The 17,968-nt window shown below is 38.9% G+C and overlaps 1 protein-coding gene across 3 annotated transcripts in view; it reads right to left on the minus strand.

Moving 5' to 3' along the window:
* The window catches only part of BCLAF3 (BCLAF1 and THRAP3 family member 3), a 29,956-nt gene that overhangs the window by 5,714 nt on the left and 6,274 nt on the right, over nt 1-17,968 (minus strand). For 2 of the 3 annotated variants that reach the window (XM_063392918.1, XM_063392919.1), the window contains exons 2-10: nt 15,770-15,841; nt 13,221-13,799; nt 12,210-12,875; nt 9,741-9,919; nt 8,951-9,065; nt 8,695-8,758; nt 7,718-7,836; nt 5,383-5,497; nt 963-1,058 (exon numbers count right to left, since the gene is read on the minus strand). In XM_063392918.1, the coding sequence (XP_063248988.1) occupies nt 963-1,058; nt 5,383-5,497; nt 7,718-7,836; nt 8,695-8,758; nt 8,951-9,065; nt 9,741-9,919; nt 12,210-12,875; nt 13,221-13,799; nt 15,770-15,810 (1,974 nt within the window). In that variant the 5' untranslated portion in view covers nt 15,811-15,841. The remainder of the gene's footprint in view (nt 1-962; nt 1,059-5,382; nt 5,498-7,717; nt 7,837-8,694; nt 8,759-8,950; nt 9,066-9,740; nt 9,920-12,209; nt 12,876-13,220; nt 13,800-15,769; nt 15,842-17,968) is intronic. The other variant, XM_063392920.1, reaches the window with a different exon arrangement.

Here is a 17,968-nt window from a genome sequence, read left to right on the forward strand (position 1 = left end):
TGGAGAAAGTGTTTTTATCCAACAGTTCTTATGGTTGGGAGGGGGAAGAAGGGAAAAAAACCCCACAACCTACATCTACATTTCCCCACCTTTCACATTTTCATCCAAAAATGACAGCTAATTAGCCATTAAAATTTTACTTCATTATCTACAAAACAGAAAAGATGACTATCTATTCTGTGTATTACTTTACTCTTAAGAATGCATGTTAAAAAGGTAGGGGCAATTTTAAGGCAGAAAATAGTATTAGTTGTTCTGGCTTTGATTAATGCTTTTCTCACATCAACAACTGTAACTGGACTCATGCATAGCATGCCACTGTGAGCAGAAAAGGAAATGTTTTGGTTTTCTACTGAACCCAGGACACATTTTATAATTAAGAAGCATTAGGTGGCCACTGCTCTACCTGAGAAAGAAGCACAGTTGCCCATCTCTTTACCCTCTTGAGGCCCCCACAATAAAACCTCACTTCTTTCAAATTTTTTAATGCATAGCTAGCAGTATACAGGGTATTCACGAGACATTATTTCCCCAGAAACCCCTACATGAATGGGTTAATAAACTAGCAGTAATACAGTTTTGAAAGTAACACAACTCACGTCTTCCAGTCCTTGGAAAAAGTTCAAGTTTGTCACATGAAGGAAAAAAGCTCAGCAGCTTGGGTTTTGGACAGATGAGTTTTCTAGTAATTGTGCAATTCCTGCAATTCTTATTCCTGACTCTGCAGTAACCTATTTATTTCAACTGCCTGCTTCCAACACTGGACAATCCTGCTCAATCCACTGCCAGCCCTCTTACCTACTAAAAGCTAAGCCTCCCATTATTCCAACAGAAACAATTAGGCTCTGATTACACTGTTTTTCATGGCACTTAATACCTTCAAAAGCGTGTCTCCCGTTACCAAACTCAACAGGTTTGACCACCATTTTATATAACAAACATCAATAAAAGCTGATCTGTACCTTAAAGTGCCTTCTGATGGGTCCTGCATTTTCAAGGTGTCCTCTAATAGGTCTGTGGGGGTAAGCGTCACTTGCTTTTGAAGAATAATAAGAGTTCTAGTAGGAAAACAGTTATAGCTTCATGTTATTAAATTATTCAAAAAAAAAAAAAAAACCAAAGAAACAACAAATATTGCAACACTTTCAGTCTTGTAGCGTTTGACACAATAACACTCTGAAGGAACAGGAGTAAGGGGAGCATTGGGCCTGCAGTGGAGGCTGGCTGAAGGGACAGCAGAGCCCACAGAAGCTGAAGATGATACAGATCATCTGTGGCTGAGTTTTTTAGGTATCGTGGGCATAATATGCTCACAGATACTATTTGAGCTATTTTAGACTAGGTTAAACTAGGCCTCAGGCTTGGGCCTAGTAAGCTGTAGAACGTTCTGCATACGTAGTAGCAGATAAACTTATCTCTTGCTAGGTATGTGTTAAGGTATGGCTACTTACAGCGCAGAGGTAATAGCACTAGATCTCCGTAGCCACCTTAATCCTAGATTACTTACATTCTTCTGTATGCTCACCGCCTATCACAATACACCTACTACTGTAAACTATCTACTCTGTACTTAACCGGCCATCTCACGGAATAAAGCAGAGTTCGTGCTAGAAACCATACTGGTTTAGACTCACGTTACTCTAGTCCCCAATCTTTCCAAAGTTCAACAACAATCATCCTCCTGGAATGTCACCCCCTTGGAGAGGTTTAAGTAGCTAAAAACCCAAGTAAGGTTCTCCATCCCTCCCTCCCAGAACAGATAACTCAATTTGCATGTATCTCGTACAGCAGACAGGCTGCTACAGCAGTCATGGCTTGCATCAGGAACCAGGCAACAAAATTGGTACCTTGGATCTCCTGGTTAGCACATGGCCACCAAAGGTGACTGTGCAGCACAGACACACCTCCACAGCAAACTAACAACGTGCAGCACACTGAGATCTTTAGAATATGCCACTTTTAACTCAGTACTTCAAGAGTGCATTTGAGAATTGCTTGTCTGCCACAGAAGCACAATTTCAAAAGCAAGTCACACAGACAACTAGCATTGAAATAGTTGTGTCAACACGCTCAACAGCTGCAGACAAACAGCTGGGGTTGCCTAAAACAGAGCACTCCTCCAGCCACTGACCTACCTGCACATTTTGGCTTTTTTCCAACTTTCCCTATGACAGGTACTTCTAAAGGATGTCATTCTCATCCATCATTGCATATATTCCCAATATATACAGAAGCACTAACTACATTACACAGTATACTTGCATATACTACATTAAAGCCCTCTATGCAGACAGAACAGACATGTAATGAACTCATAGCAATCAAACAATTATGGTCCAACTCTCGAATAATCACGGAAGCATTCCAAAGCTGTTGAACTCTGCTTTCTCAAAAGAAATTTCATCAGCTTGAAATACACTTTAAAAAGAACCTAAGAAGAGAACTCCCCTGAAATATTTCATATATTCTAAGATTTAATAAAAAATGCAAATCCATGCTTTACTGGCCCCAGAATTTCTGTCCTCTAACAAACTACCAAACCTTTCTGGTAACACTGTTAATAATGGTGTGGGGAGAGAAGGGGCTATAAATAAAATAGAATGATGTTAGAATCCAAGATAACTTTTAACTAGGATTTAGGTTAGCATTCTTTCTTCTTTTTTAGACTGTTATTGCCTACAAGTCAACTATTCAGCTTCTTACAATGCCTTGACAAGAAGGGATTCAGAGAACAAAAAGAGAGGAAGAAAGATTTTATGAAGTGAAATCAAAATGGCTTTTCCAAGGAAAAGATAGGAACTTCCCAGTTCCCTTTTAAGAAAATAAGGACACTCCACAAAATCAAATTAACTTTCTACATACAACACAATTAAATCAGGAAGCTCCCAGCTGAAGCATACTCTTCCTTTAAGCTAGGAATCCAGCAAGATGAAAAAAAAATAGAAAAATTTCCCATTATAGTTAAAAATAAACCTCTATGAATTAAAACAAAGCTTGCCTTAATGAACTCTGGATACAGTCTTCCGCATCCTCACCTTCTTTAATATTAAAGTACATTCACAGAAATATTAACGTTAGAACTACTTGATGCAAAGGTACAGCAGATCACTTTTTAGGAACTTCTTAAACCACAGAGTTTAAAATAAAAATAAAAATTAAAAAAAAAAAGAAAAAAGGGAGGAGGAGGAATACACATCTACACTTCTGATTTTCTACTTCACTAGCTAGCCTCCTTTTGTCAGTAGGGTACAAGGCTAAATGGACAATTCTTATAATCAAGCTTAGATACACAATTGTAGATATAGTAGATATTAGATACATAATTGTATCTATCTTCCAGACCTAAGTTTTTCTCAAGTTTAATCTCAAATCCCCAATTATTGAATATTACATTATATTTTGATTACTTAACTGAAGTTTATGATTTTTCTACTTATCTGCAAACCAGCTACTGTAAGGCTTACCATTCCTTCTTTAGGATGTCTTGCATTTTTAATACCTGTGCTTTCACAGCTACTCTTGTTCCAAAGAATTACTCCTTACTGCAGTGCAGGACTTTCTAAAAGTTGAATGCTTACAGTTCACTATTAAATATGAAAATGCAATCTTTCTGAATCTTCACCACATTTAGCAATAACTCAGTGCCTTTCTGAAACCAACCTCCTTTTTATTTGCAATTACAGTATTACCATGGTGGGTTGACCTTGCCTGGATACCAGGTACCCACCCAAGCAGGTTTCTCATTCCCCTCCTCATCAGGGCTGGGAGGGAGAAAATAAAATTTAAAAAACTGCATGGCTCAAGAAAAAGGCTGTTTAATAAAGCAAAAGCAAAGACTGCACAGAAGCAAAGGAAAATGTAAGATTTCTTCTCTACTTCCCACCAGCAGGCAAAGTGCAGCCCCTTCCCAGGAAGCCGGGTTTCAGTACACAGTGGTTGCTCCAGAAGACAAACACCACAATAACCAATTACCTCCCACCCTCTCCTTCCTTTCTCTGAGCTTTTATTATTATTATTTCCTTTCTCTTAGCTGAGCAGATGAGGTCATTTGCAGTGTGGGTCAGCTGTCCTGGCTGTGCTCCTCCCCAGCCTGCTGGGTGTGGGTGGAAGGTGGCAGAGGCAGCCGTGCTGCTGGAGCCCTGCAGCAGCCAAACCCTGGAGTGCACCCAGCACCTTCCTGGGCACAGTGCAAAGCACAGCACTGAGGGCTGCTGTGGGAATTGAACTCCACCCCAGCCAGACCCAATGCAGCTCCTTAATGAGCCACTGCTACTTGCTTTGGGACTTGAGTCTTAGTCCTGAGTAAGTAAAATTTTTTACCATTAAAAACTCTTGTTCCTTTACACTGAAGGAGGCAGTTTTGTATCTGCAAAGCAGCTGCATTTGAGAATTGACTACATGAAAGCTACTTTTGGTGGGCCTCAGAAAAGTTTCATGGGCTCCTAGAACCCCTCTCCATAGGGTATTAGTTACAGGGTATAAAGAATGACAACTTATGTTAGTCTCCTCCTTATTTTACAACTGTCAGGGAAAAAAAAAGTGGTTTAGAATTAAAAAAGCTTTCCTGTTCTCACCAGTTCCTCAAATTAAACAAGCACAAACACCTAGAAATGATTACAATTCTTTAGAAGGAACATTCCGGAAGAGTCAAATTTATTTCTACTGGACTTAGTATTACTGTCTTGCCCACTTCAGTACTGAAGTACATCTCGGAAAGATAGCCTAAAGAATAATTGTCCAAACCAGGATTCATAAGTACAATATTCAAGAGATGTGGTATTCCATCATTTAACATTTCATCCTCAGGAATATTTTTCAGATAGTTCTTGTTATTTCTGTTATTTGCTCCTCATTTTTATTAAAAATAAGTGCTTTCCAGAACTTTTATCATAATGAAGAGAAAAGAAACACTGTTTTAGTAACAATACCACCCACACAAGATTCAGGCCTTACCTTCCTATCACTGACAACTAGAATGCAGGAGAGTATTCTTTTTCTTAAACTACTTAACATTAGCTAAGATTATCTGCTCAATAACAAGGCCTTCTATTTTATCATTTAGATAATTACACCATTATGTGGAAGAAATGTGATATTAGACACAAACTTCTTTTATGAAAAGAAAAGGAGTGATATCAAAGTGGTTTTAGCTCACATGTACTAATCTCTGCTTCAAAAAATACCCAAGGAAGTACTCTTGAACTAAAACTGTGAAATTATGAGTAGTTCTATTGTTGAACGCAGAAAATAAAAAAGCCTCACTCAAAATTTAAAAGGGCAAAACATCACAGATTGTTAAATTTGCATCAGCACAGACAATGCAGCAAAGTATGAATTATACATCAACAGTGCAGGAGCTACGATTTCTACATTTAGGCTTACCAGATGAGGTCTCCCAATAAATTTCCTGAAAGGTGGCTTAATGAACCTCACAGGCTTTTGGAAGCCATCAACTTGAGATGTTTGTAACTTTGAAAGACTGCAGTTCTGCTGGTTCCTGATGTGTGTGAGAGAGAGAGAACGATTAATATCTAAAGGCACGGCACATCAACATCTTGTATTTTAAACAAGCTTATTCTTTATCACAAGTGCAAAGCGACAGCTTATAGGTAAATTTTCCCAGGACGATGAACAAATTGCTGTTCCAAGCTCAGACTGCCCAGAATTCCCTAGCAATCTGTGTTCTCTCATGCAATGCTAAGGGAGCAGGGACTCCTCTCCCTGCCACCGCAGAGTGGAGCCGGCCGGGCACTGCTGCCCTCCGCCGGTGGAAACGCTCCCTGCACCGAGCCCTGCGCCGAGCCCCTGCGCCCAGCCCTGCACAGAGCCCTGCGCCCAGCCCTGCGCACCCCTGCGCCCAGCCCTACAAACCCCTGCGCCCAGCCCTGCACAGAGCCCTGCGCCGAGCCCTGCGCCGAGCCCTGCGCCCAGCCCTGCGCCCAGCCCTGCACACCCCTGCGCCCAGCCCTGCACAGAGCCCTGCGCCCAGCCCCTGCGCCCAGCCCTGCGCCCAGCCCTGCACACCCCTGCGCCCAGCCCTGCACACCCCTGCGCCCAGCCCTGCGCCCAGCCCTGCGCCCAGCCCTGCGCCGAGCCCTGCGCCGAGCCCTGCGCCGAGCCCTGCGCCGAGCCCTGCGCCCAGCCCTGCACAGAGCCCTGCGCCCAGCCCTGCACCGAGCCCCTGCGCCCAGCCCTGCACAGAGCCCTGCGCCCAGCCCTGCACAGAGCCCTGCGCCCAGCCCCTGTGCCCAGCCCTGCGCCCAGCCCCTGCGCCCAGCCCTACACACCCCTGCGCCCAGCCCCTGCGCCCAGCCCCGCGCCCAGGCCCTGCGCTGTGAGCTGGGCACAGCCTGCCCTTTCCTGACATTCCCATCCACAGAAGCTCCAGACAGACAGCTACATCCTCCAGTGCCCTCCTCAGCAAACAGCTGTTTCTGGCTTTGGGCTTTTGCTTACTCGTTTTTATGATTTTGGTTGTTTTGTTGGATTTTGATGGGGTTTTTTTCCCCCCGAGATTATTGCTAATAGAGGTGCATCAATAACCTTCTAAATAAAACATTTACCATGAAAAGTAATCATCAGAAGTCAAAACTTGTATTTCACAAAACACACAGAAACAGTTTTCATAGCTGCAAAATAAGTTAAGGAAAAAAACCAGCAGCACACTTCATAAGCTCAGAGGCACTGCCAGTATCTCATGTGAGCAATGAAAACCTCTCAACCTCAGGGGAATTCTAAGTATCATTCACACCATTACTGCCCTCAGCCACATTACCCTGACAGGGAATCCTTGACAACAAACTCCAGGATAGCCATACGTGGTAGGGAAATTCACACTTCTCACAAAAGATAAGCAGGACACTAACTAAGGAGGTGTGTTGGGGGAAATGAAGTAAGACCAGGGATTTTTTTCCTCCTCTTGTTAACTTTAACTTTTTTTGTTTCAAGGATCTCGAACACACGAAATTTCTTCTACAGCTTCACAAGTTTGTTTTTCCAAATGTGTGTATTGCCATTAGTTGCCATTACAGATTGCATTTAAACTGAACAAAAAGAAGCACACGAAGAGCAATCTGCATAAGAAACTATGACTACTGTGTGGATACATTTTCTTACACTCTGGAAATTCATTAATCAACAGCTCTACTAACAGTCCCTCTCTCTAATCAACCAAGCTCACAACATCAGAAGTGAAACAGGATGACTGAGGTTAGCAAACACCTTTGGGACAAAAACCTTTAGCAAACTTGTTGGAGGAGTCCATAGGAGTAAAATGATATTCCAAAAATTGAAGTTTTCAAATTCTCCAAGAATCAGAAAAATTCCAATTATTTGCTGATAGTCCACATTTTCTTACCAAACCAACAGGGCAACAAAACAATATATACATGCTAGAATGCTTTTACAGAACTGCAAAATACCAGTAGGATTTTGTTACATGGTACATTGAGGAGTTTAAAAATACTTAAATTTTTTCAAACTAACTTTGTCCTCTTTTCTCATTCAATCCTACAGTTTGTGCTTGTTTTTTATCCACTGCAGTTTAACTTCTTTAAAGGCAACACCTCATTAAGGAGTAGTTTGCAATATATGTCAGTTGAATTTCAACCCCAGTCAAACTTTTAAGGCCTAACTGTGGAAAAGAATCACCACAAATGTGAATGTAACTGTGGAAGGGAACTATAGGCTTGGGCCAATAAGATTATTTGCTCATTACCTTGGACTTACACCATCTACATGAAACACTCTCTCATCTTCATTCTTCAATCTCTCTTTTCTTCTCCTTTCTATATCATACCGTAGATCATTTGGATCTTCTAACACTCTTACAATGTTCTAGTTAAAAGGAAGGGTTGAAGCCAAGTTAGCTGCTAAGAACTGAACACCAACCTGCTTCTGTCCTTCAGGGGCAGCACCCTGTACATACCCTATTAACAGAGTTCAGCTGTCTGTGCATACGACAGGTTCACATCAACCCAAAGATCCAAAGTCTAAAGCAATAAAAAGTGGTCCTAAGCAATTACCCTTCCTTGCATCATCTACCTTTTCACAAGTTTCCACATAACAGTGAACAGAGCACTGGAATTCTGCACGGAGTTGCCAAGGCAGAAATATTACTGTAAGTTTCAGTAACACAAAGTAAGTTTTAGTTCTACGGTCCTTAATCAAGGAGAATCTCCACATACCTGTACTAAAGAAAAGGAATGGTAACTAAATCATAGCAATCAGAGCTTTAAAGAGGAAGACAGAAGATCTTATGACCCCAGATGAAAGCATGGGATAAAACAGCATTCTGAGGAATTATGTGGATTTTGAGTCTTTGTAACAATCAGGGTAGAAAAAACATTAAGGCTTTTTGTAACCTCAGAGGAAAGCCAACCACACATCAGTCACAGACTCAGTATTTACATTATTTATAAACAGGCAGGAGTTCAACCAGCAGAAATAATCACACTCCAGCTACTCTGGAGAACACATCTGCATTTTACTGCTCAGTGAACACAGAACACTTGCACCACTGTGCTATCTGTAAATATGCTCAGCTGTGCATTCTTTTCAAAATACTCAAGAATTACTGCTGGTCTTCACAGCATGTAAAAATTATGTCCCAATAGCAAGGGGAAAACATTGCTTACATCTACAATATATCTATAATAATAATTTACTGCTTGCCAAGAAAGTTAATCAAGGTACCTGGGGAGATTCAGACGGCACAGTCCGTTTGTTCTGAAGTTCTGCTAGAGACATGTCAATCCTCCTAGAACACAAAAATACTGCATAAAATCAAATGCCATCACTAAAAAAGCAAAAGCATTCCTGATCAGGCAACAGAACGTTTTAAAGATATAAGCAGGTAAAAATAATGAATAAAAACTTCACGCTGTGTAAAGTCTACTGAAGATTAATCACCTTAATGTAAATAAATTAAGACATGAAGTTCAACAATTACCTGTGAATTTCTGGATCCAAATGTATTTTAGCTTCATTTGTATTTGCACTTGATTTATCCTGAATTTTTGAGAACCGTTCATGTAGAGTTATGTCAGAAGATGCAAAATAATTTGCTGTGAAGAGATATTAAATACAAGATTGTTGTTTGTAATATTTGTAATGCATAGTGAGAAAATCTACCAGTTAAAAAGATTAACTGTTAAGGATACCATGACAATGCTACTTGAAACAAAATTTCAAGCTATTTCCACTTGCAGCTTAATATTCACAAATGAAAGACTAAGCCAGCCCAATTTAGACAACCTTATTTGATAAGATTAAACTCAATTGTCAGCTCTACCATGGTAGTACTCAAACTACTAGAATCTATGAAATTCAACACTGAACATGATACAGCTACCTAAACACTAATCTGAAAATCTAAAGGAACTATATATACCAAAAGAGCTGCGGTTACAGCAAAGCTCCTTTATTGCTGTCATGTTTCCTAAACAAGCAGGTTATTCTCTCATACTAGAATAAAATCATTCTGATCTTTAATCTGCACAATAATGGCTCAGTTATGGCCTGAGACCTTTCTACCGAAGTACTTCAAGTCCTCAACCTACATTTTCCTTAAAAAATACAAAAGGAAGCCAAAGTAACAAGGAAGCCAATGGCAAACACCTGAGATTTACAGGGACATAATCTCTAAACCATCAGCCTTGGGTTTAGTAATCATAAACATATACACATACTCCAAATACATTTACATGAACACAAACATATACTCCAAATATTACAGCCACCTTTAACTTGATGAATAATTGTGATTATTTCCTGAGTAAATTCTTTTGATGGATCGTTTTCTACGTTTTGTGTTACAGATTCCATGTGCTCAAACACCGGATGAAAATTTTCACTTTTTCTGCCAACAGCAACCAGATCATGGGACATCTGTCTCTCTGTAGTGTGACTAGAAGCAGTCCTAGAATAAAAAAAAATATAGTTTATGTTAAAGCAAATATCTAAATCTGAAAATTTGAAATAGACAAGTAGAACAAAACCAATTAAGAAGTTCATTTTAGGAATAAATGGGATTAAAAGCCAAAATCTCATTTTGTTCCTTTTTTAAATTAAAAAACTAGTAAGGCCATAAGGAAGAAAATCTATAATAAAATATGAAGAGATAATTTCATTCAGGAATCTTTGTTTCTGTGAGGTATGCAATACAAAATTTGTGAATTTTAAATTTAATTCAACTAGATTATTAAGTCTAGATAAAATGAAGATCCTGATGGACTTTTTTAGAATAATTCTGAAAGGCAATTATGCCTGTGTCTTGTTTATAAGGATCTACCAGGCAATTTTCAAGATCAGTTCAGAGATATGAAAAAAACTTTCACATCTTTAGGAACTGAATCATCACCTCATCTAGTGAAACAGCAGTGGAACTGCTCCTGTAGCAGTGTGTGAAATGCAGAACGTGCTCACCATCTTTTTGTAAATTTCTACTCATTCTAAATAAGTTTACACCCCAAATGGTTGCACTGCTGCTCAAAAATTATTTTGACAAGAAAGCCAACACTTCAACAACCCTACTGTTCTTGCTGCAGGAAAATACTTGTCATTCTGAAAGATAAATAAAGGACTCTATGAGCTCATGTAAAAGCTTTTAGGATGAAGACTTTTAATTGTTCGTTCTGCAAAGTGATTATGTGCCTGGCCACACTGTATTAGAAGTATAAAAGACCAGAATTCCTTACAAAAATTGTATCAGAAATAGCCTCTAGCAGATGCCAAATGTCATCTATTTTCCCCTAGCAATATGGGAATAAATGCATGCAAGAAGGAATCAAAGCAACCTCAGGTTTAGATATTTGAATTATCTACCTGCTCCCCAGGTTTATAAAGAAACTATTCTTAGTAATTTCAAGTTGGGTGTTTCTTAAATGCCTAAAGTAGGCAGCATGAATATTCCAAGTAATCAGCTTCTGTAAAATTAGTGTTCTTATCTTTGAAAAAATAAAACATTTAGCACTTTTGGCAAATGCTCCATACATTAAATTAGCTGTAATCAGTGCAGTAGTTTCTTTGGTCTGCAAACAACTACCATGTCCATTGTGCATGACCTTCAAAATAGAAGTAAGAGGTTCATAGAAAGAGGAATAATCCTATGAGTTTGCAACAAAATCCCAACAATTTTCCTTACATTATCATTTGGAAAGTCAAATCCTCATCCTAGTCCAACTGTGGGTAATGGACATTACTCCACCTCCCTTTTCCCAGTCTTTAATATTAGCCCCTTACACGCAGTAACTTGTATTTGTAACTCTCTGCTGTATTACATATTTTTGAAATAGTGCAAAGAGAATAAAATTTATATAGATATTGTATTTGGAACAAGAGGCAAAATCCCTTCAAAACAAAGGCTGATCATTTTGGAAAGGAAGTTAATCTCTTCCAAAAGCAATTACTACCAGTATAAGATATTCTGGCCTGCAACAGCAAAACAACAAAACAGAAAACCCTGCAAGAATTTATCAAAACCAAGTTGCTTACTCTCTACCATTCTATCATCTAGAATTTTATAGTAGTGCCACTTCTTCCATTGCAGCCAGCACTGGGAATGCTAAATGCAAACACAAGTATTACACAGAAGACATCTGTAAGCAGACTCTACTGCTTTTCACTTCTGATGCTTTAACAGGTTGTGGCACTTTGTTATAACAATAAATGACAACTCAATTCTCTCATTTATGGCAGTTTTACTGAACTTGAGATCTTGAACATCTGATTATGTGCTTGAGATTTATGCATTTAAAGGTTAGCTGATTTTTAGAAAAAAGAAGGGAAGACAGTTTAAAAAAATGCCATCATATTTCAGATGAAAGCACAGGACTAGGCTTTTCTGCATTTGGGTTTTGGTTTTTGAGGGTTTTATTTTTAAATAAAAAGAACACATATACTTATCATAACCAACTTCTAACTACAGGTCTGTAACAGGTGTATCTACTCTTTCGACTTCCTACATCTCCATAAAAAGTTGTTGGGTTTTGCTTGGCTTTATTTATTGGTCTGTTGGTTTTATTTGTTTATTTTAATAGATGTTTAATAGTTAACTTGCTCAGACAGGAAAGTTACTGTTTTAGAAAAAATAAAACTAAAAATGTAGAATCATAGTTTGCCCTGGTTACCTCCTAAAGAAACCATGCTTGCCTCCAATATTCATAAACTGTGAAGAAGAGGTGAAAGCAGAGGTGAAAGAAAACCAATACCTGTACTTGGTCACCATTTTCTTCATATCCACTTTGACCGTGAGATGTTCTCTCATACAGTTGGCATCTGACATTTTCACATCTGGAACAGTATGATTTGCATCACGCTGGCTATTGGCGGAATCTACGTTTTTCCTCAACTCCCCGTCTTTCCTCACTCTTTCATTCAGTTTGTTTTTGAAAGATCTCAGCTCAACATCTGTTTTGGAAGAGTTAACACAAGCATTGCAGCCCTTCTTTGAACCGTATTTAACGGGTTCCTCAACGTGCCGCTCCTCAGTCCGCCTCGCTCTGCCACCACTGAAGTAATCTAACTCCTTGCTGTTCCGGGCACCCTTGGAAGAGCCGTACTTCTGCTCTTCCTGCTTCACGTACTTCTGAGCTCTGTCGTCTGGAAAAGGCTTTTCCCCTTCCGGGCGCCTGTGCCGCTTGTGGCTGTACTCATAGGCTATCTTTGTGACAGACCCCCCCAGGTACTCCCTCTCAGCCGACCGGTGGCACTGGGCACCCGGATATCTTTGCTCCTCCTTTTCTTGGCAGGGTGGGAAAGAACGTTCTTGCTTCCACTTGGAATTTCTTGCTACATCTCCAACGTCATACCTCTCCATTTCCTTAGCCCTTTTAGACGCGTGCCCATATTCTCTGTAATCGTGATCTTCAGGATACCTGTGTTGACATAAAGCAATTTACACTTGCACTAGAGAAGAAAGTGAGAACTTATATGTGCAGAATGTTGGACAGCAGAATGCGTGGCAAGTTAACCCATAATCCCTCGCGCCAAGGTACAGATGTGCAGGGGCTCTTAAGAGGGAAATATTATCCTTTCATACTCTATAGCCAGCAATACGATTTACTTAAAAGACAAATACTTCACTACTACCAGTCGCCCATAATTAAACTACAAAGTGGCCAAGGTGTTTCAAGGTGGATATCTTCAACTATAATGAAAATAGACTTTCACTTGAGGCTTTACACCACAATACCCAGGGTTTAATTATTTTATTCCTATACCTCTTCTGTAAAGAGCTCCTTGCCGTAAATTCATCAGAAACTCTTCTGGGTGACTGACCATACTTCTCTTCATGTAACCTCTGGTGCCTCAAGTCATCTTCGTGCCATTTTCTTTCAAGTTTGCATGGAGCCCCTAACGGTCTATGAAAAGGTTTCACTCCTTTTTCATTTCCAGTGACTTTGTAGTGATCAAACACGTATCTGTCCTCCATTTTGTGCTGGTAAAACGGACGATCATGTTCTTTATAAGGTATTTCCGAGTATTTTGGTGGTAACTGGCATCTCCTATTGCTTTCAGTCCTTTCAGATGAATGTGTTCTGTAGGGCTTATGACCGTAAGCATCTTCCATGGGAATTCTTTTCAGGTTTGGTGAAGGTGACCTACGTTCATATATTCTCTGGTGGTTATTTCCATGAGGTGCAAACCTGGAATTGCTTTGTCCATACTTTTCATCTTCTGTTCTCCAAGGCATAGATTTTTTTGGGTCCTTACGAAAGCTTTTATATTCACAGTCATAATTAATATGATCATGCCTTTGCCTATGGTGCTCTGGAGTCCTAAAAGCTGGAGATAAGGACCTAAAGCAAAAATAAAATCCACTTTGAGTAGTTCCACAAAACTGAATCAATTTCTTAATGAGAACATCTATTTCCTAAGGAAGTAGAGTTTAGTACATAATTTTAATCAGCTTGTAAAAAAATTTACACGGAGATATCAAAGTGGCATTTTTCTGGCTGACTACCAGGCTTACTTACTTTTACTCTGTTGGAAGTTCTTATAGTAAAAATACCCACTCAAAATTGTAATAAGTGAATCAGATTGTGTCTTTGAAGTTTTTTATTTAAAACTAAAAATAACTTCATATACATGAAGTTTCCACTACATTGAGAACAACTGTTATACATATTTTCACACTTCTCAAGCATTTCCTATCTATCTTTTTCAGGGTGAAGAGAAAAAAAAAAAGGAAGGAAAAAAAAGTGTATAAAGAAATTTTAAAGGGGAGGAAAATGCCTTTCCAGGTTTTCTTTGCTTGCCAAAACAACCTTCAAAACTGAAAGACTGAAACATTACAAAATAATATTTGTCGTACAGGTAGGCTTTTTCCTGCAGAAATAAAACAAGTTTGAGAAAGATGCTTTTGCCTTTTGGATAATTGTATGTACATGTTCACACACGTATACACACACACTTCCACACTTACTGCAGCTTTTGCAATTAAAGATTCAATTGCATCACTCAGCTCTGCATTTTCACCTACAGTTACAAAAACAATGGCAACTTGTCATGAATTTTTAGCCAAAATCTCCTTAAAATAAAGAAAAAACAGCACAAGCCACTAACAAGAACAAGAAAGTAATCCCAGACATAACAGTTCTGCTTGTACTCAGGTATTCACTGCACACTCCTGACAAGCTCTTTAATAAAAAAACATCAAAAAACTAGTTGAAATAAGCCACTTCCTTTGTGCATGTGTTGCAAATGAACAGTTTGGCACAACTATTTACTCCATTTCTGCAAATGAGCTCGAAGTCAGAACCACAGATGTTCCTAAATCCGTAATGGCTGAGTTCCACCAGCACCCACACTGCGGCTGCTGTCCCACGTTGGTCTGGTTAGGGCCTGCATTTTAATGACAGCTGAGGCTGTCCTTACTCAAATGACATTCACAGCTATCAATCTACTATGGACACAGGTAGGATTTCTCTTTTTAAAAATCAAAGACCCCACACATTTCTCTGAGTTGTCCAAACTCCCTTGGTCTTGGTTATCACAACTTAGTCTGTTTTGAAGAGATACCTAAAACCAGCAGTAATTTCACATTCTCAAAAGCTTGAAATTGTATTCCACCCTTCTGTTTCCAGCACCTCAAATATGCATGCAAGTATTAAACATGAGGCAGGTAACTCACAGCAAGGAGTAAGCTGGAGTTTATTCTGCTGACAAATGTCAAAGACATGCACTACTAGGTTAATGTCCAAGGAGAAGGGCAACGACTCCCACATTTCCACATGTTTTCACTCTGTGTTATGCTGCAAGGCATGTCTAACTGTGCTAAAGATCAATTTACATATCAGCCCTAAACCTCAGTAAGTCTGAGGTGTTTGAACTAGGAAGCTTTTTTTTAAAAAAAAAAAAACAAAACTAACTTTTTTTTAACAGTTCTTCCCTGTAGGCCAACAAGCAAACCAGAAGCGAGTTACAGATATTCAGTGCACAAGGTGGTGCTTGTGTAAAAATAACCTTAACTAGTTTGGAGCTTGGATTTTGTGCTTAAGGAAACTGTAAATCACAAAACAAAAGAGGAACAAGGTTCTTGGCAGACTGCAAAAACTGAACACTTTCACCTTAAAAGAAATTGTAACAAAATCATGAGCTGGGAAAAAAATTACAGGTGTTCAGCTTGTACAATAAACTATAAATTACAAAACACACTTTGCAAATTGCAATTCTGTATGCAATTTTCTTTCTTTAATGCAAGTTTTAGGTCCCAGTTATAAATCCTTATATAGAGCAAAATTTCAGAACACAAGCTGTAAATATTTACCTTGGTTTCCATCGTGGTGATCTTGATCTAGATCTTGTCATCTTCTCTCATGTGTTTATGAGTTTCTCGAAGCTGTAAAAATTACATAATTTACTAGTCTGATTACAAATTTCAACAGGAAGTTTTTTAACAAGTGTAGTACTAGAAGCTTCAAAGTTAGGGTAAGGTATATTTTCAGGATGTTTTAAGTAAAAGGTAAACCTCTATTATCAATTTTAAGGCAAGCAACCTTTTTTTCTCTGGTTGCTGATCTTAAAACACCACATTTTCTTTATAAAGATTTAAAGATTTGCTCATTGTTCCATTTTTCTCTCCATTTTGTAATGCTGTCTATTCAACTTGCTGTTAAATGCTAATAAACTCACAAGCAAGCTGCAGCAATGAAAAAGATACTAGCATGTGCTGAATGCTGTAGATGATAAAGAATTTCTCATATACACCAAAATTTTTACATGGTTGCAGATTTCTTGTAAACTTTAACTACCCAATCACATCACAACTGCTAGGTCACCACATGCTCCATCCAAATCAAACCAGGTACAAAAGATCACTTTCTTTCATTGCTGTACTTCACCTGTTAATAACCTGCTAATACGACACACACTAAATATCCAATGACACTATGACAAAGTGCTGCTCCTGACTCCTGAAGGTAGCACTCCCCTCATAAAAGCTATGAAAGAATGCAAAAAACCCCCCAGGAACTTCAAAAAATAGTGATGAAAGTATATAGAAACTCACCAGAAATGAGACTGGTGAATAGGAATTAAATGATTGATCATTATTTAGCAAATACAAAGGATTAAAGCAGAATGAAATTATTGGGTAACTGGTTAAAAATTGAAGTTTGGACCACATACCCATGCCTATGCTTTAAATTACCACAAAATGCTTTAAAGACCAGAAATACAGATGCAAAACCAGATCTATTAACAGCTCTAAAGTTAATGAACAACCAACCATTTGAAACTGAAAGAATACACCCAGGTCAATGCCATTCCATATATGCTATGGTATTTTCTGTAATTATTTGTTCAGACACTCAGGGAGACAGAAAACTAGTCTGAGCTAGCAAAGTATGGCCTTCTTGGCACTCCCAGTGCTCAAAAAATTCCTTTAACTAAATCTTTTGCCTAATGAACTCAAATTGAAAAGGGAGAAAAACACACAAGCTTTAAGGCAGTACCTCAAGTAGTGAGCACCCACATGCCAGACCCAGCGCCTCACACCCCCCAGTCACACTGGTTGCTCAAACAAAGTATCACTCCTTGCTGTACTTGACTTTTTGGTATGATTACCTCATGGCTGAAACAGCAGTACCTTAAGAGAGGAATACACAGCATACTTCTGCTGCCCACCCCACAGGCAGGCTTTAGACAAGCCACCTCCTAAACTAGAAACTGCTCATGAATTTGCACCATAAGCTAACCAGACATTTACTTGCAAGATGTAGCAATAGCTTAGGTCTGAAGAAAAACCTCTAGAATTTATTTCTTTGCTCCACAATCAATCTTTTCATGTAGCAAAACATGAAGTTGTAATTGTTGCAAGGGATAGTGAAGCAAAAAGAATCCAACCCCAAAGTACCCCAAGGACAAGATAAAGCATTGGTTCTCTGAATTCCCATATATAAAGTTATCAATGCCTCTTATATCCTAAATTCATATATCTGAGGACTGCACACCATGAACTGACTTCAGGCCCATTGCTTACTTGAAGGTCATACTAGCCAAAGTCAGATATGAAGCTGCAATGCCAGCTATTTTTCAAAGAAAAGTAATACTGTGATCAAAATACTTTCCTATGTTTCACCCATAAAAACACACCTTACAAAATAGTATTTCATAAACAAAACAAAAACAAAACAAACAAACAAAACAACAACAACAACCCAAACCAAACAAACCCATTCCCTGGTAACACATTTCAAAATGTGGTGCACGTCCTACAAGTTTCAAAGACTCACTACCACCATCTCTTTTAGTAAACTTTTAGAAGTGACAGTGTTTCTCATGGTGATCAAGTTCTTTCTTCCTACCTCCTTTTCAGCTCTGAACTTTATTCCTAATTTTCAAATGAGTATGTAAACACCAAAAAGACAAAAGCACCATTAAACTCCACCCAACCATCTGTAGAGAACTTGATCTGCCAGACTGATAAAGCTAGAAACTGAGCGTACATGACGACCAATTCCTTATT

Source organism: Prinia subflava, chromosome 3 (assembly GCF_021018805.1).
Source record: "Prinia subflava isolate CZ2003 ecotype Zambia chromosome 3, Cam_Psub_1.2, whole genome shotgun sequence".
Taxonomy (NCBI): domain Eukaryota; kingdom Metazoa; phylum Chordata; class Aves; order Passeriformes; family Cisticolidae; genus Prinia; species Prinia subflava.